Here is a 22162-nt window from a genome sequence, read left to right on the forward strand (position 1 = left end):
GTTTGCGCCTAACAGACAGAGTACAATTTTCTCAAATTAAATCTATAAATTTAGGCTGCCTAAAAGTATGCAATATTTTCAGTCTTTTTATCTTGTTTCCGTATATTACACTATGGTCCGGATGACGATTATTTTGGAAAAAAGTCGTTTCTTAAAGTTGTTCAAATTACCGTTTTTTTAATGGCAATGCATTCAAAATACTTCCACCTCAAAAGTTGCATAACCAAAATTTTCTCATTTTCCAACACTGTTTAGCAATCAGCTGTGAAACAGAGTTGATTTGAACGAAGTGCACATGAAACTCTTATTGCAATTTTGTAGGTAAAATTTAATTACTCGGTGGCACTCGCTAAAAAGCTTTTTTAAAAAATTTATCATGGATTATATTCATTATTGCTTGTACTTTGTGTTTATTTATCTAAACTGTTAAAAATCAAACTGCAATGTATAGTTTTTTGTAATTTAAAAAATTGCCTTGTTAAAAATTTTATTCGATGAAATTTTAACTTTGAAATGTCGTAACTAATTTTGCTAGCATATGCTAGCAATGCGACTATATGCATTTTGTAGAGAAATCAATTCTGAATTTGTACTATTAAGCTCAAGTTGCGCAATTTTGCGCATTTTTCACAATTTTACTTTATTTCAGCTAACCTCACGTTATAAACTGCGTATTCGTTTAAAGTGTGCCGACAACACATGAGACAAAATGACCAAAATTATGATTTATTGGCTTATTTTATTGTGCGCATTGGCTAAAATTACAAAAACTCGTGTTTACGTATTGAATAAATAATAAATCTTTACAATCGACAAAAAATAAAAATTTCTAGTTTCATACAAAAAGTTAGTTCACGACCAATTTTAATTATTTGAACAATATGATATTATAAATGATAGTATTCCGATCTTGATATATGTTGGTCAGAATGTCAGTAGCATAATATCACTTATATACGATTAGTTTGGTCAAATATTTTGGAAAAAACAGCGTTTTTATAAAAAAAGTGACTTTTCGACTGATAATTCCTATTATTTCTATATGATATAGTTGTCCGATTTGAATGAAATTTTGCCAACACGTTACGGGTATAGTAACACGCCTAACCTGTAAGCTTGGTCCTGATGGCTTGAAAAACAAAAAATTTACATATCGCAGAATCCGAAATAAAGGCGGGACCACGCCCACTTTTCTAGGCCATTTGCGTATTGATATCATAAGCCCAATGCAAAAAACTAGACCAAAATATCTTCATTCGTTTTCGAGTTATTAATTTATTCCTAAAAATTCGTCATCCGGACCATAGTGTATTAATAAATTAAAATAAGTATAAAGAGTTTTTAAAATTTAATTACATTATTTTTTAATTACAGTTCATTTTTGGTAATTAAGAATAATGATAATTTTAAAAAATGAAAACAATACTATTTAGAACTAACATGTTTAACATTTATTAACAGAATTAAGAAATTATTTTTTTTTAAGATTCATAAACCAAAGAGAAGTAATGATATGAAAATGTAGCGCCCAACCCTCAGCGCAGGTAAATCCTACCCTGTGCTTGACTTATCGCCATTCTCCGCTCACAACCAGTTTTACTCTCTCGCACGGTCGGCACAATTGGCATGGGCATGGGTTTGAGGTTTCGCCACAGCTGCCGGCACTCACAGTGTTCCCAGTTGTGCTTGTAGTTATTTTCGCATGGTAGTTTCAGTCTGAAATCGTCGGTCGTTGAGCGCGGAAGTGCCGAAAACGAAGAACACTGAGAACGAGGCACAGAGCGCGAATTGTTTGAATGGCTGTGTCGATGTGTGTGTGTGTGTGTGGGTGAAAGAACAACATTGACGGCAGTTGAAGACGTAAAAATAGTGAAGCATAAAGGCCAAGAAAAGAAATCAACACAGCAACACCAACACCAGTAAAAAAGCAACGTGCTTGTTTTTGTTGTGAATACGAAGTGGAGTTGCTTTTGCTTTTGCGTTTGTATTTGTATTTGCTTCTGCTTTTGCTATTGCTTTTGTTGTTGTCTTGTTGTCTCGTGTACCTGGAGCCAATTCGTCGCGTGTTTTGTGCTGTAAATCTCAGTTAGAACCTGCAGCAATATTAGTTGGCAATTGTAAGTGACCGTGAGGCGATTTAATAATAGTGTAAGCAACGCTAAAAACAACTAAAAAAAAAAAACTAAATGAACCGCGTGACACGCAAATCGATTACTAAAATTTAGATTCTTTTGTGCAAAAGTGAAGTATATGTAAATAACTGACTTCCCACAAAACTTAATGCGTAACTCTGTCGCTTGATTGCATATCCGGAAATATATATATATATATATATATATATGTTATAAATTGTATGTGTGTGTGCTTGTGCATCGCAATGTGAGTCATCACAGGGTTCGCACTGTTCCAATGTGCAATCTCAGCACACTTCACTACATAGAAATTTTATTTTTAACCCTCGGCACACTCAACAATTTGTGCCCCATGCAAAGTTTGAAATTTTGAAAATGCGCCAGGGCTATAAATACCAAAAACAGCCAACACGCCCAACCGAACATAACATTAAAATAAAAATAATAATTAAAATACATCTCACGTCGCCTCAATTGTCATTAAAATTAATCAAAATCGAATGGCCACTAACAAAGCATTCAAATACAATCAAATAAGCACATCTTCTAATACTTGTGCTAATTAATGTGTAATACTATGAATATATACATATTATATATGTTGTAAATATGTAAATCAGTCGCAATTTTGTTTCTTGTTTTTTTTTTTTTGCTGAAAGTGTCATTAACCTCGTATTTTTGTGCTTAAAAGTTTTCGTTCGGTTTGATTTACCGTAAAAAATGATCATTTATTCAAAAGATAAAACTTTTCACGTGACTGGCTTGACTTGATTTTGCTTAAATGTGTCATTGGGTTTTATTGCTAACATCAATGAATTACCCAACGATAACAAAATGCATTACTTGTTTTATGTACACTAAAGCTTCAAGTGTTTATACACATTGCAAGAGGTCAGTTATATGTTTACTATATAGTATATATAAACAAATAGTGTTTGTGTTGACACAGTTCTCCTGAGATTGCTTTGCGAATTTAAAGTTGACACTTTATTATCAATCGAGTGCTTTCTATTCGAGTGTCTTTTGAAAGCGAATGAGCAAATAAAATGAATGAGGTCAGATAGTACAAGAAGGGCATTCAGACAGATAAAGTCATACAATAGGACAAATCGTAAATGAGCCTGTTGAAATACCATATACATAAATTCACAAGTTTGTTATCTAAAATACTCTTATTATTATTTCCCTGGGATGCGAAACGGTATTAAAAATGTTAAATCTTATATTGGCTTGATTCTTTGTGGTATACTTTTAAATTTTAATTTTTAAAGGGTAATTGTGTGAAATATATATTTGTCTTATTCTTGGAAGTATGATTATACACGACTCCTTTTTTGGGGCACTTAACAGTTATATGACGCATCTGCTTATCAAGTACAATGTATAATTCTCTTTTGTTTAACTTATGTACATAATATTTGTACAACAAAATACTAAAAATCCTCACTAATTAGCAGTTAGTTGATCACGTTGCTTGACTGAAGCGAACCGACAATCATTTCATGTTACAGTTAATCTTTCATAATCAGCTGTCAGGTTTGGTATATAATCAGAGAAAAAACTACGTCAAGATTTTCATATATATCTGATTTACGAGCAAGTGCTAAAACAAACATTATACAGATATATAAATAAAGATTCAGTTTGAGTAAAATAAGTCAAATGATGTCATGTTCCAGAGTCAAAAGCCTGGCTCACATACCAAAATACACAGAAACAACAATAACAACAATAACAAATACTCATATTATCATCAACTGAGCTCTGTTCGTTTAGTCTTTTTCAATCATTAGCTCACCGGTTCGCAGAATGCTAACCTTTTATTTTTTTTATTATTCGCCTTCTGTACGGAAATTCATCAGCGTACTGTATTTTCCCATTCGAAATTGGAGAGTTATATAGACATACGTATTTACATGTGTACTATATGATCTCATTTTTACGCAACATTAAGTACATTATGTGCTTTTTATTATGTATGTTAGGTATATATAAAACTAATATTATACCAATATTTTCACGAGACTTGAAGTCTGTCTGTTTGTAAACTTAATTGATGTGCAATCGTAGCACTCACATGTGTCTGACCCCCAATGACACCTACAGGCAGAAATCATCATCAAAGGCATCGCCCACACGCAAGCTACAGACATTTCGATCTTGCGTCAATATCTACATATAACTACATCTACACAAGCCGTCATATATATGTATAAATATATATATATAGCTTGAGCTGCAGTTATCTAGAATTATATTTTAAATTGCGGCAATTAATTTAATCAGTTCTGTAAATGTTAAACAGAATGCAACAGTGTGCATTTCAATTGTATTCCGCATTTTAGTCGCATGTTTAATTGACTTTAAGTTTATGCAATGCAATGTGCAAATATCGATTTTTGAATTAAAAAATGTAATTGATGTTTTCATGGTTTGACCAGAGTAGGATGTATACTTTATATATCTGACAGGCACTTATTTATAATTATTTACTCTTTTAATTTCATTTAATTTGTTATTTGCCATGTATAAAATCTCTGTACAGACGTATTTATTTGTTTTCTAATTGGTTTTTTGTTTTCTTCTTCCAATCCTTGCAACGAATGTTGAGCCAATCATTCTACAAATCAAATAAATACTATTTCAAAATTGAAAGAAGTAGACTTTATTAAATTTTAATTCAAGATTTATTTAACTTACGAAATCTAATGTGAATTATTATGTCAACTGTGCATAGTTGATAATTAATAAGTAAATATTTTTTTTTTCTCCCAGACAAGCAGTTGAAGAATTCTTCGTAGCTTCAACAAACCCCGACAAAATGTACATTTATCAAGAGCTTGCAGCGTGATAAGAATTTAAAACGCGTAAAAGGTGTTTTAATTAAACATCATCTATAGCTATAATCTCAAAAGAAAATTAAATACAACTTGCAAAAATGACAATAACGTACACAGCTGAAGTGGCCACTTGTCGTGGCTTTGGCTGCTTTCTGAAACTACTCCTCAGGTAAGTGCAAATTAATCTTTTATATAGTATGTATATATAACATTATCTGTATCTGTAGAGTGCTCAAAATTGCTAACCGAGTGCTAATTAAAGAACTGTCGTAGTCATTGAGCTGACTCCCCGCCTCCTCTCCGCCTGTTGTTGACAGTGAGAGGCGTCATACAATTGCAACTAATGCAAATAGTAGAATTTTCCACTTGTCCTCACAGCTTCATAAGTACATACACATGTAATATGCCGATATGAGCTTGCAATTCCGCCGATAGCGACAACAACTCCACCCACTCAAAGTCCCCATCCATTCCACAGGGTTCTACAGTGTAATCAAAACCACAGGCGATGTCATGTGTTTGACATTCGTCACGCATGTAATTTGAATTACAATTTAATAATTGGTAGTTAGTACACACATTTGTGCTCGTATGTAGGTGATATCTAAATGAAAGTTAACATTTATTTGAATGTTTTGCTGATAATGTCAGCTGCATTGTCAGATCTAATCAACAATTCGATGATATCACCAAACCTTGCTTATATTATAAGTACGTATATTCTTTCAAAAAGCCAGACTAAAAAATTACAATTTACCTACACAAGTGTGCATATCATTATTTAATTAAAGCAATTATCAACACAGACAAACCTTGAAATCTTTCAGACAGCTGATAAAAATTCCAAAATTTTGTTTAGGTGTATTCGGTATGATAAAATGAAGATAAATTTCTTTCTTACTGTTCTTTCGTTCTTATCAGCCACAAGTGTTTGATAAGAAACATTCATGTGCGGGGGATAATTGTAGTGGTAGTTACACTTTTTTTTTATAATTAGCAGGCTTTCGCTTGAATTGATGGCGGGTTTATTTCCAAATCGAAGCATATTTAGTTTTATGACGTTTTGTCAGCAACAAGTGGCATTATGAGTATTATCGGCCAATATCAACATGGTGTGACGTCGCAATATAAAAAAAGTTCTTGTAAACAACAACAGCCAGACACAATGCCTGCTCAAAAAAAAGGCAATACAAAAAAAAAACAAGGATTTCAGACTAAACATTTTTTATGGCATTATTATTGTGCGGTTTATTTATAAACCTGAACTAATGAGAAACTGTGAGAAGTCAAAAATGATTACAATAATACGAAATAATGCTTAACACCTGCGTAATGAATTTTTTTGATACATTTTTGGAGTCAGCAAAATCGGCTTACATTTTTTTATTTACTTCAAATTTTAGCAGAATTATTCAATATACTAATGTTTTATTCAATATATAATTTTATTTAAAATGCAGTTTATGTTTTTATATTGAATTTAAAAATTAATAAGTTAATAAAAGGTCTCAATAAATATTTTGATGCTTAAAAGTAGCCATAGTTGGTTTTAGGAACACTGACAATTGATAAAAAAAAATTTTAAATATAATAAGAACTTTAATAAATAATAATGCTAATTTTCAGATGGCGTGGAAGTATTTACAAATTGGTCTGGCTGGATCTTCTGGCCTTTCTCACCTTATACTATGTGCTCAATTTGATCTACCGCTTTGCATTAAATCCCGGTCAAAAAGAGTAAGTTACAATATCATAATACCATTTTTATAGAGCCATAACTAATTAGCTGTATCTTTTGCAGAACCTTTGAAGCGATTGTGGCCTATTGCAACAGTTATCGTGATCTCATACCGCTTTCATTTGTGCTCGGTTTCTATGTATCCATTGTGATGACACGCTGGTGGAATCAATATACATCCATACCTTGGCCAGATCCCATTGCGGTCTTCGTTAGCTCCAATGTACATGGCCAGGATGAGCGTGGTCGTGTTATGCGCCGCACAATCATGAGATACGTGTGTTTATGCCTAACCATGGTGCTGGCCAATGTTTCGCCAAGGGTCAAGAAGCGTTTTCCGGGTCTAAACAACCTGGTGGAAGCTGGTCTGCTCAATGAAAACGAGCGCACAATTATTGAGACAATGAACAAAGCGTTTCCAAGACCCTCGAAACACTGGCTACCCATTGTTTGGGCAGCCAGCATCATCACAAGAGCCCGAAAGGAGGTACATACTCACATGATAATGATTTGTAATCCCATTTCAAGCTGTAATTATCTGTTAACAGGGTCGCATTCGGGATGATTTCGCCGTTAAGACTATTATCGATGAGCTGAACAAATTTCGAGGACAGTGTGGATTACTCATAAGCTACGATACGATCAGTGTGCCCCTGGTTTATACCCAGGTGGTTACTTTGGCGGTATACTCCTATTTCTTGACCTGCTGCATGGGTCAGCAATGGACAGATGGAAAAGTCGTTGGCACCAGCAGCTATCTGAACAAGGTGGATTTGTATTTTCCAGTTTTTACCACGCTACAGTTCTTCTTCTATATGGGTTGGCTCAAAGTGGCCGAGTCCCTGATCAATCCCTTTGGCGAGGACGATGATGATTTTGAGGTTCGTCTGATTGATGCTTGCAAATGTCAAACCAATTAAAATATATGCTTTTCTTAGGTCAACTGGATGGTAGATAGGAATCTACAGGTTTCCTATTTGATTGTTGATGAAATGCACCACGATCATCCAGAACTGCTCAAGGATCAATACTGGGATGAGGTGTTCCCCAATGAATTGCCCTATACAATTGCCGCTGAACGCTTTCGGGAGAATCATCCGGAACCATCGACTGCCAAAATCGAGGTGTCCAAAAATGCGGGCATGCCCTCAAACATGTCATCTGTGCGAATTGATGAAATGGTTGGTAATTACGGCACCAGCGCGGCTGCTCCTAAGCCGCCTGTCACTGATCAGACGCAGGGCGCATCCCTGCAGACAGTTACTTATGACCTTTCCAAGGGTGCGCCAGACGAGGAGGTTAGAATCAAAACGTTGGCAGCATTTTTAAGCGATTCGCAGCATTGGCACCAAATAATTCGACTATATACCTAAACTAAATCTCATACATGCGATGAAAAATCCAAATCAATCCAAATCAATTTTCTAACCTTCTTTTGTAAACTGAAAAATGTATTCCTTGAGGAATTCAGATCTATGTTGATCATTGGCTTTTCAAATCACAACGGTGCTTGGTAGTTATAACTAAGTAATATATATATTATAAATACATATTTTAATGTGAATAGATTTGAAAATATGAACGATAGGCACAGTGGGTTCTACTTTGAATGATATTTTTTTATAGCCTGTGAAAATTAAAAATGAGATAGAATAGAAAGATAGATAGAAAGTACAAACTCTGAGTATTTATAAAATATTATTTATTCATTCATTCACCGATTCTAAATCGGTTCAACTATTTTATTCAGTTCATTTAAGGGAATACACATCTGAAGACAATATGAACCAATAAGAAAAGTTACCAAAATTTTATAAATTTTACAAAATCAATCAAATTTTAATACAGATTGAATTTAGAGGGCATTCCATGATCAAAACGACATTCCGCTTGAAAATCGATTCAGTTTTTAAAAGTAATGAATGCTTGAAGTTGGTCAGACCAATGACCTAGCAACTTACAAGTCAACATTTTTGTCTGATTTTCCATGATTTTTTACATAATAATGAAAGGTCATAGAATCAAATTTAAAGTGTTGTTTTATACTAATATCGATATAAAGAGTTGATTAAAACTGAAAACTTGAGATTTTAAATTCTCAATTTTGAAAATTCCACAGGGGGGACCCTTAGCATTGAAATCTCAGCATAGCATGGATCCAGAGGAAAAAATATTTTTTTTTACGAGTTTAATAAAATTTTAATGTACATTGAATTTAGAGGCCATTCCAAGACCAAAAGGACACTCCGCTTGAAAATCGAGTCAGTTTTCATAAAGTTATGAATGTTTGAAGTTGGTCTGATATATTATACTTGATATACTGTTGATCGACCATATATTTCTAGTCAGGAAGTAATGGAGTGATTTGCTTTAAAAAAATATAATAGAACCCACTTTATGCTAAGACTAATCTAACTGTATTTATAAATTTAGTTGTAATTCTAACTGGTGCTTGTCCTAATTTTAAGACTGCATACTAACTTTTGATTCTAACAACAATCTGTTTGCCTACAGCCTCTAACTGCACAGTGCATTGCACGGCTTTCCGTTGCTTTTCTTACAAAACTGCACCTTAATGGTTATCAAGTAACTTTTGCACACTTTAAACTGTCTACATCATTGGTAGAGTTTTATAAACTAACGTATACCCTTTTTTTATAATGCCTTTCCCAGGCTGACGATGCCAGTGGCATTCATTTTTCAGCGGGCAATGGCAAGACACGTCTCGGATTGGGATCTTCGCCCAGTCTGGTTAGCGTATCTGGCACATTGTCACGGGTAAATACTGTGGCATCGGCCCTTAAGCGATTCCTTAGTCGCGATGACAGTCGTCCTGGCTCCGCCACGCCCAGTGATGATCCGGGCAAGTATCGCTTTCCAACAAGCGCCAGTTCGGCCAGCTTAACTGGCGGCACTCCGGGCACTGGAGCTGGAGTGAAGCCTGCTGGGAGCATGCGCATCACTCAGCAGGTCATTGAAGAAGTGGATGAACAGGCCACCATCACGTCAATGCGTCCAGCTGAGCCCCGTCCCAATGTGATGAATATATTTGCTGGTCAAGCTGGACAACCCCAATCGACGCCGCTCCAGCCAACTCTGCCTACTCCATCGACGGATCCATCAGCGGCCCAGGCTCGCTCCCAACCCGTGGACATTCCCAGACGGTCGCCCAAATATGAGCGTGCCCAATCGCAATATGATCCAACGTCATCGCTTTTCCCACCCGGTGGCGTGGATGCATTGCTAAGCACCTCAGCCCCGGTAGACAGCCCCTCGATCCTCTCGGCAGCCACGGCGCCCAGTTCGCCGGTGGGTGACAGCAGCAAATCCCTGTACGATCAGCAAAAGGCCGCCAGCCGTGAGACGGGTAAGTTCCTGATGCTTGGACGGGGAATGGTACCTAGAATGCCATGCTCCTTCTGTTCCTTTAATACGTATATATTTTATCATATTTAACATTTATCTTCATCTACATTCATTCATATCCAAAAATATTCGACGAACTCTTTAACTGTTTTCAAAACCTAAAAGCGACCGAGAGACCCGATGCACCGCAGTTTTTCAGGTGGTTCGTAACGCCCGGTAAAGTTCAACCATTGTTCATTGATCCATTGGCGTAAATTTGAAATAGCTATTTTGTTATTGAACTTGTTCCTCCTAATCGTTGTTAGTCATTCTTTTATTTATTTTGCCTTATATTGTTTACTAATATTATAAGTTTTTGGAATGTTGTTCTTTGATCGAAGCTACTGATTAATTATTTAATTAATTACTAACCATAGCTTAGCATAAACTTTAACTAGTAGCTTGTACTATATTATTGCGTTATTGCTGGAATTATTACAGCAGATTGTATTATCGTAAACAAGACTGCAAACCGGTTGTGAATCAAAAAATTCTTTCTTTAATTTCCAACATTTTTTTCCCTTAAATATCTTATATTTTATCCTGATTTTAAAGCAGTAAAAAACTAAAACTGAAATCAAATAAATTAGTAGATTCTTGTGTAAGTATTTTGTTTAATAAATAAATTCATTGGCTAATAAATTAAGGAATCTGGGAAACATATGGTAGGAGCTTTTTTAAATTATTGAAGGTTTGCAGCCTTGCTCGTAACATCCAAGTATACAATATATATTTCGACTTTGCCTAGCTCTAGTTCTTCCTTTAGTCGTTGCGTTTAATTCTTGGCCCTGATTAAATCTCATCTATAAATCAGTAAATCCGTTCATAAACTAATATCAATCTCTGCTCTTGCAGTTGAGAACTTGGACATGAAGACATCAAATGATTTGCTGGCCAACACAGCAGCCGCCGCAGAGCCCGTGCCGGATGTGGGCGATGACTTTGAAAAGTTGAAGGCGGCACGTGAAAAGGAGAAACTGGTGCGCCAACAGATGAACTTGGCACGCACCATTAGCACTGCTCCGGGCGTGGATGCATCCGGAGTTGTTCCTCTCGTGCCCGTTGTGCCCGTTGCAGTGTCAATGGCATCAGTTGCACCTCAAGCGACTGCGCTGCCGGCAGCTGCATCCAGCGCTGATTTGTTAGCCGGCGGTGACCCAGTCACCAGTTCGCCCATCAAATCCGAGGATGTGGCTCCTAGCAGTTGAAGCGTCCTTGAGTATTCATGTGAATGTACAACTTTTCAATTTGCACTTAATTAGATTAATTAGTTAGCCTATTAGTTAAGTTAAGCTACTAAACTAAATGCATGTACTCGTACATATTTATGCCTTAATATGCAGAGTTACGGACACAGCTTAAGAATGCTCATAACGTTTACAGTTGAGTTTGAGTGTGAATTGAGTTAGCTAACGCTATTCAGATACCAATTAATTAACAATAAGTCAAAAGTGATTTGAATCTTTACAATAAACTAAGTTTTTCTTAATGAACAGCTGCGTTTTTTTTAATTACAAAAAATAAGTAAAGGTAGCTAACTCTCTGGCACTATAAGATACCCTTCTCAACAAAGACACAATATTTTGGAATTTTGTAAATATTTTTGGGAATAACTCCTGGGTCTTTCGTAATCAAATTTCACTGTACGCGGGCAGGTCAAAATTAAATCAATTAAAAATTATAAATCTATCCTCTATCGACCAAGTTTTTGCATAAAAAAAATATATAAATTCAATTATTAAATCATCGCTATAAATTTAATTGCCACCATAAAAAAAATTGACTGAATTTACGACTTAAACAGCGACAAAGCTAGAAATAATTCAATTCGCAGTACTTAGCTCGGATTCTTAAATGGCTCCAATGGTTTGTTACATACTTTTAAACAGGGCTATAAAACAGTTCAAATAATAGCTCTCTGATACCAATATGTAGATAGGTATATAGAATAGTTTGATTAAAGAGCTTTTAAACAGATCTTTACAGTTTCCCCATTATGTACCATAAGAAATTAAAAAACTTTATTTAAGTGGTACATTTAATGATATTTAATGTAGTTTTAGATGCTAAATTAATACAGCTATAAGAAATTAACATAAACGCCGAAAGCGTTAAAGTAAAGTCATTAAGTTTGTAGGGTGAAATGTAGCATTGGTTTCTCAATTGCCTCAAAAATGGTGTGCTATTGGCGATATTTAATAACGCCCCACCTGACCGCCGTAGCGATCCTGAGCTGGGCGACTGCCTCCATACATGCCGCCCGCGCCACTATTCCCCTGATAGCCTCCGGAGCGATCGTTGTAACTGCGATCAAAGCGACTCTGCGTCTGTGCCATTGGGCGCCAGTTGTTGTCCTCGATGGGGGCTGATTTCTGCCACGAATTGTTGCCGTGCATGTTTGATGACATTCCATTGTTGGCATAGGACTTCATTGGCCCGCTGCTGCCCCCCAGATGGGTGCTGCCGCTGCCGCCGCCGGATGGAGCCCAAATGTTAACGTTGCTCGAGTTGCTGCCATACCCGCCGGCGGTTCCACTGCTGGTCGAGTTATCATAGCGTTTGTTGCCACTAAAAGTTAAAGATAGAATGTAAGTTGAATTCTTTTATGCATTTGGTAATTAATGCTTACTGTGACATGCCGTGTGTGTCGTCGACGCCACCACCACGTCTGTAATTCGAGTTGTTGCCACGATCGGAGTCATTATAGCGACCACTGCCACCTCCCGAACCGCCGCCTGTGTTGCTCTTGTGACCATAAGAGCTGGCTACGTTGCCGGTGTTGTTTTTGTGCACGTAGGAGCTAGTGACACCACCAGCATTGCTCTTGTGAACATATGATCCACTAGAACCGCCTGCTCCGACACCACCAGAAGATACTGGCAAATGACGAACCTCCACCTCACGTTTGTAATCATCTCGCTTGCTGGTGGTCGACGATGTGTAATCATGCTTCGAGCTCGATGAGACATAATCATTGGCTCCGGAGCGTTTGCTGGGCACAGCTGGATAGTCATCGATGGCAGTGCGTTTGGTGCCAGTGGTGCTGCCGTAATCACCGCGTTTGTTTGAGTATTCCAACCGCTTTGAGCTGGAGTAATCATCAATGCCCCGTTTTGACCCAGACGAAGTACCATAATCATCATGCTTCTTGTCATAAGAGCTGGTGCTAAAGAAAGTAAAATTGAATAAGTAACTTAATCAATTATTCATATTTTTTTAATTCTAATTCTTTTCTATCGAAAAGTAACAATGTTTCACATATACAAATTAAAAATCATAGGTATATTAATTTTTATTCATATCTAGTATTATTAGTTATAAAATTATCTGTGTTTTTGCGGTTTAAAAAGTTAAGACCACAACATTTATTTTTGTAACGCACTATCATCACCTATTTTTATTTTCAATCACTTATTGTTCCTTTGTTTTAAGCAGGGAATAACACGTCATCCGAAACCAACCGTTTCATTTTTAGAACCGGATCTAAAGCCGTAACCGAAATAAATTCTCTGTCAAGAACCGAATACCGAAACGTTTTTACCGGTACGGTTGTGGTAAAGTTCCTACCTCAAAGAGATGACCAACTTCAAACTGACATAACTTGATCAAAACTGAACCGATTTTCAAGTAGAATGTCTTTTTGATCATGATTTGGCCTCTAAATTCATTCTGCATTCAATTATTTTTAGATTCGTTCAAAAAATTTGTTTGCTCTAGATTCTACTAGAACTTGATTTTGATGCTAAGGGTCCCCCCTTTGAAATTTCGAAAATTCAAAATTTTAAATCTCAAGTTTCTACTTTTAATCAACTCCCTATATCGTAATTAGTATAAAACAACACTTTAAACTTGATTCTGAGATCTTTCATTTTTTTGTAAAAAATCATGCCAAATTAAACAAAAATTTTGACTTGTAAAGTGGCTAAATCCGCAGTCTGACCAACTTCAAACTGTCATAACTTGATGAAAACTAAACCGATTTTCAAGCAGAATGTCATTTTGATCATGATTTGGCCTCTAATTTCATTTTGCATTCAAATTAAATTAATTTCGTTGAAAAAATTCTTTTGCTCTATTTCTGGTTTTTTATTTTAATGTCATTTTTATTATAAAACGACATATTAACATCTTTTTTATTTATTGTATTATATTAATTTGTTTATAGTTTTTTGTATAACTTGAATGATAACTTACTTGCGTGAGCTGACCAAAGATGCATCAAAGCGCGGCGGTGGTGGAGCATCAAAGACCGCTGAACGCTTGCGATCTGAACCATCGGTGTATCGATCATCAGTGCGCTTAGTTACAGAGCGCTTGACAGGATCCTCACGAGACTCCATAATCCTTGAATACCATTAGTGGCAATTTTGGGGAAAGATGAAAAGAGCAAAGATTATAACATTAGGGACATCTTTGAGAGTTATCTGTTTATATATTAGCATATATATATATATATGTTTGTAGATACAGTAAGGACTACAATGCAGATGCAGTTAATTTGCAGTTGCATAATTAGAAATGCAATAGCATTTGCCTAGTAGTAGTAGTAGTAGTAGTAGTTGACTGCCCGGCAGTTATAGGTTGAAGAAACAACGTGGTGGCTGCAACTTATCACACTAATTAATTTACACGGCCAAATGCCATTTGAGAATAATTATGTATAATAATAATATATGGTGTTGTTGTCTTTTTTTTTTTTAGCGTTGTTTGTGCAACGCGTTTACGTTTATCATACTTCATCTGTTGTCGCTTCAATTCGAGGCGTTCCAGCTCGATTTTCTCACGCTCCAGCTTTTGGCGCTCCCGCTCCATACGCAGCAATTCGGCCTTCTCACGCTCGAGACGCTCCCGCTCGATAGCCAGCTTGCGTCTCTCCTCGGCCAGGCGTTCCTCCTCAATGCGCTGGCGTTCGCGTGCCTCCCGACGTCGCCTCTCCTCTTCGCGCAACTCGCGCTCCCGTTCACGCAAACGTTGACGCTCCCGCTCCTCCCGTATCTTCTGATAAGATAGCATCTCGCGCTGACGTCGCTCTCGTTCACGCTGACGCTGCTGAATCTCACGGTCAACATCACGTGGTTGGCGTGTCGGACGACGCTCGTTGGAGACGTCACGATTTTGAGACTTGTGGCCGGTGCCAGAGCGATGATCACGCTCATGGCGCTTGTCAGCGCCCAACGGCTTGTCCTTATCGTCACGTGGCTTGTTGTTGCGTTCCTTATCCTTGCCCTCGCCGCGCTTGTTGCTTGATTCACCACCAATAGAGTTCTTGCCCTCCCCGTTACCGTCACCGCCCTTCTTGTCATCCCCGGAGTTGCCCTTGGAGCCAGACTTCTTATCGTCATCCTTCTTTTTGGAGTCACTGGACTTGCTGTTCGCCTTGTGGTTGCCCTTGTTGTTGCTCGAGTCCTTGGATGAGCTGGCGCTGCTGCCGATCTCATTCTTGGTGCGCTCCACTGAAATAATGCGTCCATGCAGCTCCGTACGATGCAAATTCTCAATGCAGCGCGATGCATCCCCCGATGAGGACATGGTCACATAACCATAACAGCGAGTACCCGGAGTGCGAGTATTGGTGACCACCTTGGCGCCAATCACCTTGCCAAACTTTGAGAATATGGCCTTCAAGTCACTGGCGCGTGTCAGTGTGGACAAACCGGACACCCAGAGATTGCGTGAAAGCAATGCCTGCTTGCCTGATGCTCCACTTGACGAAGCACTAGTCGCCCCAGCGCCTGCTCCTCCGCCCGCTCCCGATCCCGATCCCGACGCCGACGTCGACTTGTTGTTGGCAGCGGCACCCGAGGATGCCGATGCAGCACCTGCTGCTGCTGCTGTTGTTGTTGTTGTTGTTGCTGCCGCTGCTGCTGTCGATGTTTTTTCTGCAAGTTCCATGTAAATAATAACAATATTGGAAGAGAGTTATGGTCAGAGCTGTGAGTGGCTTTAACTGGTTAACTGTTTTGGTATTGGTTTTGTTTTGATCATTAAGGGAAGCACTTTAAACGCACACTTTGTAGTTGCAGCTGCTTGGCTGTTGTATCGTAAATTATCGAGAGAGAAAAAAAATCGAACCTAACTCTGATTTTAAATAAAATTTTCTGCGCGCTTAGAAAGCTAAGAGAGTGTGAATTTGATTGAGTTGCTGCAAATGCATCTGCTGCGTTGTTGTTGCTGCTGCTGCTGCTGAAGAAGAGGACCATGAAGATGAACGTCGTCGTGGAGTAGTCACTGACATCAGCATTTGAAGATGAGCCCAGAAGATAACACCGACTGCCACATGGGAAACTTCATCCTCAGACTGATTGCATCGTCGTCATCGGCTTTCTGTAGTATATGCGGTAAGTCCAACCACCGAACAATGCATCCTCCAACCAATAATAAGAACACGGCTCAATATCCAAGTCAGGATGCGATTATAACATGCATTTAACATCAGCTCCGCACTCGAACAAATTGCAATTAATGTTTGAAGTGAATGTGTTTTCGAAATCTGTGGATATTTCATAATACGAGTCTCCAGATTTTTGTTTCGTCTTCTTCGTAGCGACGAGTTGTATTAAAGGAAATGATTTCCCCATCCTCTTCTTCATCGAGATAATTTTCAAGGAATCTCAGTCATGTTTTCACTGCAGCAAATCCATGGCAGGTCTTATAGTAAATATCCTGAATAAATTCAACGGATTCTATGTAATGTAATCGATGTAGATCTTTGTGGTTTCATCTGCTGCTGCCCATCCAGTTTCATCCGTTCCATTCCCAACCAAATTCACACTCTCTTGCACACTCTTTATCACAATTGTTTTTTTTTTTCGCAAGCTTTTAACTTTTTTCATGCATGGCCTAAACAACTTATATGTATACCCGTACTAGCACACTGATCTTCCTTGAGCCAGAGTAGCATAAATTACCTTTATCGTCTTTTTGATTCGACGATTTCGATGCCGACTTTTGATCACTGATAACAGACGATTGCATTTGTAAATAAAGTAAAAATAAAAAGCAATTACATTAGTTATATGGTAAATAATACATTTCTAGCATTAACCAACCTAGTGTCCTTCTTATCAGTGCACTTGTCATCCTTCTTTTTAGATCGGGAGCCCTCGTCTTCCTTGTGATTCTTTTTATCAGCATCCTTTGAAGCTGCGCTTTGTTTATCAGTTTTACTTGTCGGTTTTACTGAAATAGTATCAATTGGTGTGTTAAATCTACTAACCGTAACTTACGAAAATAAAAATTATTTGTCAATTTCTTCTATAAGCATTGAATAAAAATTGAATGTTTATATCCTTTGAACCAAGTTTCGTATTTCCAAAATCTTAAAAATATTTATGTGTGACTCAATACTTTTCATATGATACATTACACGACCTTAAAGGACGTATATTAAGGATGTTTAAGGTATTGATATTTACACTGGATTTCTATTTTTCAATTTTTATAATAGAAATTGACAAAAAAAATTTTATTATAGATTTTTATAATAAAAATTGAAATTAATAATTATTTATAATAAATATTGAAATTAATTATTTTTTAATTTTTAATAATAATATTTTTTATTCAATTTTTTTATTTTAATTTTTAAGTTGTCAATTTTTTTAAACTCATAACTTATATTTGCAGTCCCTGATCTGAATATTAATTAGTGTTTCTGTTCCCATTTTATGGATGCAAAGATTAAAAATCTATACACTTTTCATGTGGCTTGTTTGCATAAAATATTATAATTTGAGTTAAGAGCCAAAGTAAAGGTAAATTCTTTCTTTTTATCTTACTTGAAAGTAACTTGAAAAACGGGCAAATCATTAAATATGTATATGAAAGCTTATTAACCACGCTTCGATGGATTTAACACACTTTGCTGTCTAGAAATTGGAACAACAATCTGCACCTCACATGTAATGCAATTGTACTTGTAATATTTTATACAAATATAGCACGTGAGTGTGCGTGTGTATCTGTGTGTGTCTGTATGCGACTCGGTGGTGAACTAAAGTAAGTGAACAAACAATCAGTGAATGCTTACCGGACTTAATGGACTTGTCGTCAGGGGCCTGAAATGACAGACACACGTATTTGAGCACAAATTTATATGAATACTATATGTAGATGTAGGTTTATTAGTAAATTACCTCATCGTGCAAGAGCTGTTGTTCGTCTTCACCAATTGTTAGATTGATGGACTCGTCATTGTCAATATTCACAGTGTCACCTGTGTTCTCCTCCTGCATCTCATTGTCAGCAGCTGCCTTTTCCCTACCATCACCATCACCATCCCCATCATCGGCGGCGGTGTCTTCCCTGTTGGTTTGTTCATCTGCCTTCTGTGCCTGACCGTACTCCTCATCCATACCTTCTTCATCCTCGTCATCATCTAATATAACACATACATCGTCGACATCACCCACTTGATCAATTTCATGGCCATCATCGTCGGCACGATGAGCATTGTCTGCATCTCCATTTTTATCATATTCACCGCCTGCCGCTTGGTTCTCTTCTTCGAGGTCAACTGGCTCCTCTTTGATTTTAACCTTAAGGTCAGGCTCCTTCATCGGTGACGGCATTGGCTTCTTTGGTTTCGATGCCGGCGTAATCAAATGTGTGCTGGGATCGACCCCCTCCTCCTTCAATGCCTAGAATTGTGCACATTTGTATATTTCTGCAATGTACCTTTGTACCCAATGTACGTACCCTTTCCAGACGTTCTATCAGCACTGCCTTTGGACCCACGGTCTCCAGCTTCCGCTTTTCCAGCTCATCCTTCAAGTCGCAGACACGCAAGTCGGCTATTTTCTTGCCGTTCTCTAACATTTTGAATTGCACTCACTTATTAAAACAATAGCAACAATAATTGGTATCTAATTAAAGCACACGCTAATATTTAAGAATTAAATATTTTAGTTTTCTTGATTTCACAACGTATGTTATTAACAAACTGCCTGCCTGCCTAGAACAATTTTTTTATAATTACAATTTTTTCATAAAACCAATATGGCGACTAGAGTTGCCCATCCGGTAATAGTGTCCGATCTGGTTTGATTTTTGTACTTAATAAATAAGTACACTTCTGAAAAAAATGTATTCTGAATTTTTTTTACCTTTTTTTCAAATTATGTTTTTTTTTTTTGCATATTGCAATTTTTATCAGTGATAAGCGAGAATATCGACAAAATAATTAGACAAGCAAAAAATAAGGTAACAGAGATTCGATATCGACTAACATTGAATAATAATTGGATTTATGATTTGTGCAAAAATCTCTAATAGGATAAATTATAATAATTATATTCATCAAATTAAAAAATATCTAATGTCATAAGATATTCAAAAATAAATGAATTGATTTAACATGTTGTTTTTGGTGTTGGTATTTTTACTGAACGATTTTTATTTGCTGTTATTTTTTGCTTGCCGCAGGCGGTCACACTGTTTGTTTACCATTCTGTTTCGCGAATTTCTAAAAACGTATAGTTTTGTAAGATTCCAAAATGTCGGTGGTCATTGAGACCACACTGGGAGACCTGACGGTCGATCTTTTCACGGACGAGCGACCAATTGCTTGCTTGAACTTTATAAAACTTTGCCAGTTGAAATACTATAACTTTAACCTGTTTCACACTGTGCAACAAAACTTCATAGCACAAACCGGCGACCCAAGTGGCTCTGGAGATGGCGGCTCCTCCGTCTGGGGCGTGGTGGAAGGCTCGCAGAAGCGCTTCTTCGAAGCTGAATACCTACCAAAGATACCCCACTCAAGTGCCGGTCTGCTCTCTTTAGTTAGTGCCGGCAAGAATCTTGTGGGTTCGCAATTCTTTTTTACACTGGGCGAAAATCTAACATCGTTGGACGGCACTCATTGCGTTATTGGAGAAGTTGTAGAGGGGCATGAGCTGTTGCGGAAGCTCAATGATGCCATTGTGGACGACAACTTCCGCCCCTATCAGGACATCCGCATAACTCACACCGTCGTTCTCGAAGATCCATTTCCGAATCCGCGTGGTTTTCAAGTTCCCAGCCGTTCGCCGTCTCCCAGTGTAGAGCGGCTGAAGAATGGACGCATCGCAGCTGACGAGGACATCGACGACACCGACGGTAAAACGATGGAGGAAATGCAGGAAATGTTGGCAGAACGCGAGGCGAAAGCACGTGCCACGATTCTCGAAATTGTGGGTGACTTGCCGGATGCTGATATGGCGCCACCCGAGAACGTGCTTTTCGTGTGCAAACTTAACCCTGTGACGACAGACGACGACTTGGAGATCATCTTCAGTCGCTTTGGCGTGGTCAAAGGATGCGAGGTGATACGTGACCGCAAGACGGGCGACTCCTTGCAGTACGCCTTTGTGGAGTTCGAGGAGCAAAAGTCATGTGAGGCAGCCTACTTTAAAATGGATAATGTGCTCATTGACGATCGACGCATTCACGTTGACTTCTCGCAGTCCATATCGAAAGTGACCTGGCGGGGCAAAGGACGAGGCGTAATTGGCTCCGATGGCAAACTTGACTTTAACAACTTGAGAGAAAGCAATGGGAAAAGTCAAGCGAGCAAAGCCAGAACCGATGGACGTAAAGATGGACAAGATCGTAATAAGGAACGAAGTCGGATGAGTTCCGCGGAACGGAGAAAAGCCCGTGAACTTCGACACCAGGAGCAAAAGGATCGCGACAGTCGTAGTCGAGGCAATAAGTCACAGCGCTCTAGATCCAGAGACCGCAACAATAGACACCAAGAGCGCCCAAGGTCAAGAGATCGGCATCGCACCGATCGACATCAAGATCGGTTCGATCGACGACGATCACGATCAAGAGAACGCAGCGATCGTCGAAATCCTTCGCCCTATAGAGGCAATCGTTACTCGCCGGAGCGTAGACGTCAAGAGGATCGTCGTATTAGAAGCAGAGATAGAGATCATAGGTAATCCTTTAGGCTTGTTTTCTTTAAGTGAGTATCATTAACAGCTTATTTTACAGACCTGCAATTAGGAACCAGGAGAACGTACATCACCAAATGGAAAACAAGCGTAGGGAACACAAGGAGGAAAGATCAGAGAGTTTTACAAGAGATCGCAAACGTTTAGCGTTGGAAAAAGACAGCAAAATAAAGAAGAAATCAAAACGTGATAAAAGCAGCAGTTCCGATTCTAGTGACTCCTCCGACGATAGTGAATCATCCTCTTCAGATAGTTCAGATGATAGCTCATCCTCAGATGAACGCAGCAAGCACAAGAACAGCAAGAAGTCGAAACAAAAGAAATCCAAGTCGAAGAACAAACACAAGTCAAAGAAGAAACACAAAAAATAATAGTTGCTATCATTTAACAATACAATATATAATTTATAATAATTCGCTAATATCAACAATTGTAATTTTACTTCTTACGCGAATTCATATCGGTTTCTAGAGCTGCCATAGCAGCTCCTCCACAACATTCCGTACTTTTGTCCCCTTTCTTTCGTCTCCGGGGTGGCTCAATGACTGCATCGGGATTGAAGACTACGTTGTCCAGGCGAGTTATTCCGGGCGTTATGCGGAGTTCTATAACAGCCAAAGCTTATAACAAATGTTATTATTTATGTAACTTGTTGCACTCACCATAAACATCATCTTTTTTCCTTTGGGCCTGTATTATATTTGTGCGCAATTCATGGTCCACATCCACGGCTAATTGGATCATCTACATATAAAACCATTAAGTCCAATGAATTAATATATAATCTGTAAGCAACCTTTTGAATCTCCTCTGCATTGGATTCATTTCGGTTCTGCTGAAATGATTCGTTAATCTTTTGCCGGCCTGCCAATAATGCCTTCTCATCACCATGGAACACATGCTGTCGCGTGCGATGCAGCTTCTTGAAAGCACTCAGCACCTATTGCATTTCAATATATATTTTTTATTATTTAATTAACAATTTGTAAGCAATAACTTGCCTGGCGCCTAACTGATTGGGACATTGTTTTTACGTCACAAAAAATTCCACCAAATCAGCTGGACTTTAGGGATTATATATCGATAGATATTTCCTTTGCGATTTTTTTC

At 37.9% G+C, this 22162-nt stretch overlaps 4 protein-coding genes across 9 annotated transcripts; 2 read left to right on the forward strand and 2 right to left on the reverse strand.

The window, feature by feature from the left end:
* The first annotated feature begins 1719 nt into the window (after positions 1-1719).
* LOC117791083 (bestrophin-4) lies at positions 1720-11608 on the forward strand. Of its 5 annotated transcripts, none has more exons than XM_034630733.1 (9): positions 1720-2127; positions 4908-5141; positions 6599-6709; positions 6774-7197; positions 7259-7591; positions 7649-8008; positions 9384-10077; positions 10242-10292; positions 10971-11608. In XM_034630733.1, exons 2-9 carry the CDS (start codon positions 5071-5073, stop codon positions 11321-11323), a joined length of 2397 nt encoding a protein of 798 aa, XP_034486624.1. In that variant the 5' UTR covers positions 1720-2127; positions 4908-5070; the 3' UTR covers positions 11324-11608. The 5 variants fall into 5 exon arrangements, with proteins under 5 accessions (XP_034486624.1, XP_034486623.1, XP_034486626.1 ...); XM_034630732.1 differs by having other exon boundaries at positions 1720-2117; XM_034630735.1 differs by having other exon boundaries at positions 1720-2117; positions 7649-7891.
* A 530-nt stretch (positions 11609-12138) lies between these two features.
* Positions 12139-19074, reverse strand: LOC117789436 (SAFB-like transcription modulator). 2 transcript variants are annotated; one of them, XM_034628465.1, is made up of 9 exons: positions 18813-19074; positions 18251-18754; positions 18145-18172; positions 17165-17294; positions 17024-17070; positions 14851-15994; positions 14310-14459; positions 12745-13281; positions 12139-12683 (listed from the first exon to the last, which is right to left on the reverse strand). In XM_034628465.1, the coding sequence occupies exons 1-9, from the start codon at positions 18930-18932 to the stop codon at positions 12311-12313; spliced, it is 3033 nt and encodes a 1010-aa protein (XP_034484356.1). In that variant the 5' UTR covers positions 18933-19074; the 3' UTR covers positions 12139-12310. The 2 variants fall into 2 exon arrangements, 1 of the variants encoding a protein (XP_034484356.1); XR_004617908.1 differs by lacking the exons at positions 12139-12683; positions 14851-15994 and having other exon boundaries at positions 13142-13281.
* Positions 19075-19577: 503 nt separating this feature from the next.
* On the forward strand, positions 19578-21473 carry LOC117789440 (peptidyl-prolyl cis-trans isomerase sig-7). The gene is made up of 2 exons (XM_034628468.1): positions 19578-21036; positions 21093-21473. Exons 1-2 carry the CDS (start codon positions 19610-19612, stop codon positions 21421-21423), a joined length of 1758 nt encoding a protein of 585 aa, XP_034484359.1. The 5' UTR covers positions 19578-19609; the 3' UTR covers positions 21424-21473.
* On the reverse strand, positions 21431-22148 carry LOC117789447 (complex III assembly factor LYRM7). The gene is made up of 4 exons (XM_034628480.1): positions 22054-22148; positions 21849-21992; positions 21715-21796; positions 21431-21657 (listed from the first exon to the last, which is right to left on the reverse strand). Exons 1-4 carry the CDS (start codon positions 22075-22077, stop codon positions 21491-21493), a joined length of 417 nt encoding a protein of 138 aa, XP_034484371.1. The 5' UTR covers positions 22078-22148; the 3' UTR covers positions 21431-21490.
* Positions 22149-22162: the final 14 nt, after the last annotated feature.

This window comes from Drosophila innubila (assembly GCF_004354385.1).
Source record: "Drosophila innubila isolate TH190305 chromosome 3R unlocalized genomic scaffold, UK_Dinn_1.0 2_E_3R, whole genome shotgun sequence".
NCBI lineage: Eukaryota > Metazoa > Arthropoda > Insecta > Diptera > Drosophilidae > Drosophila > Drosophila innubila.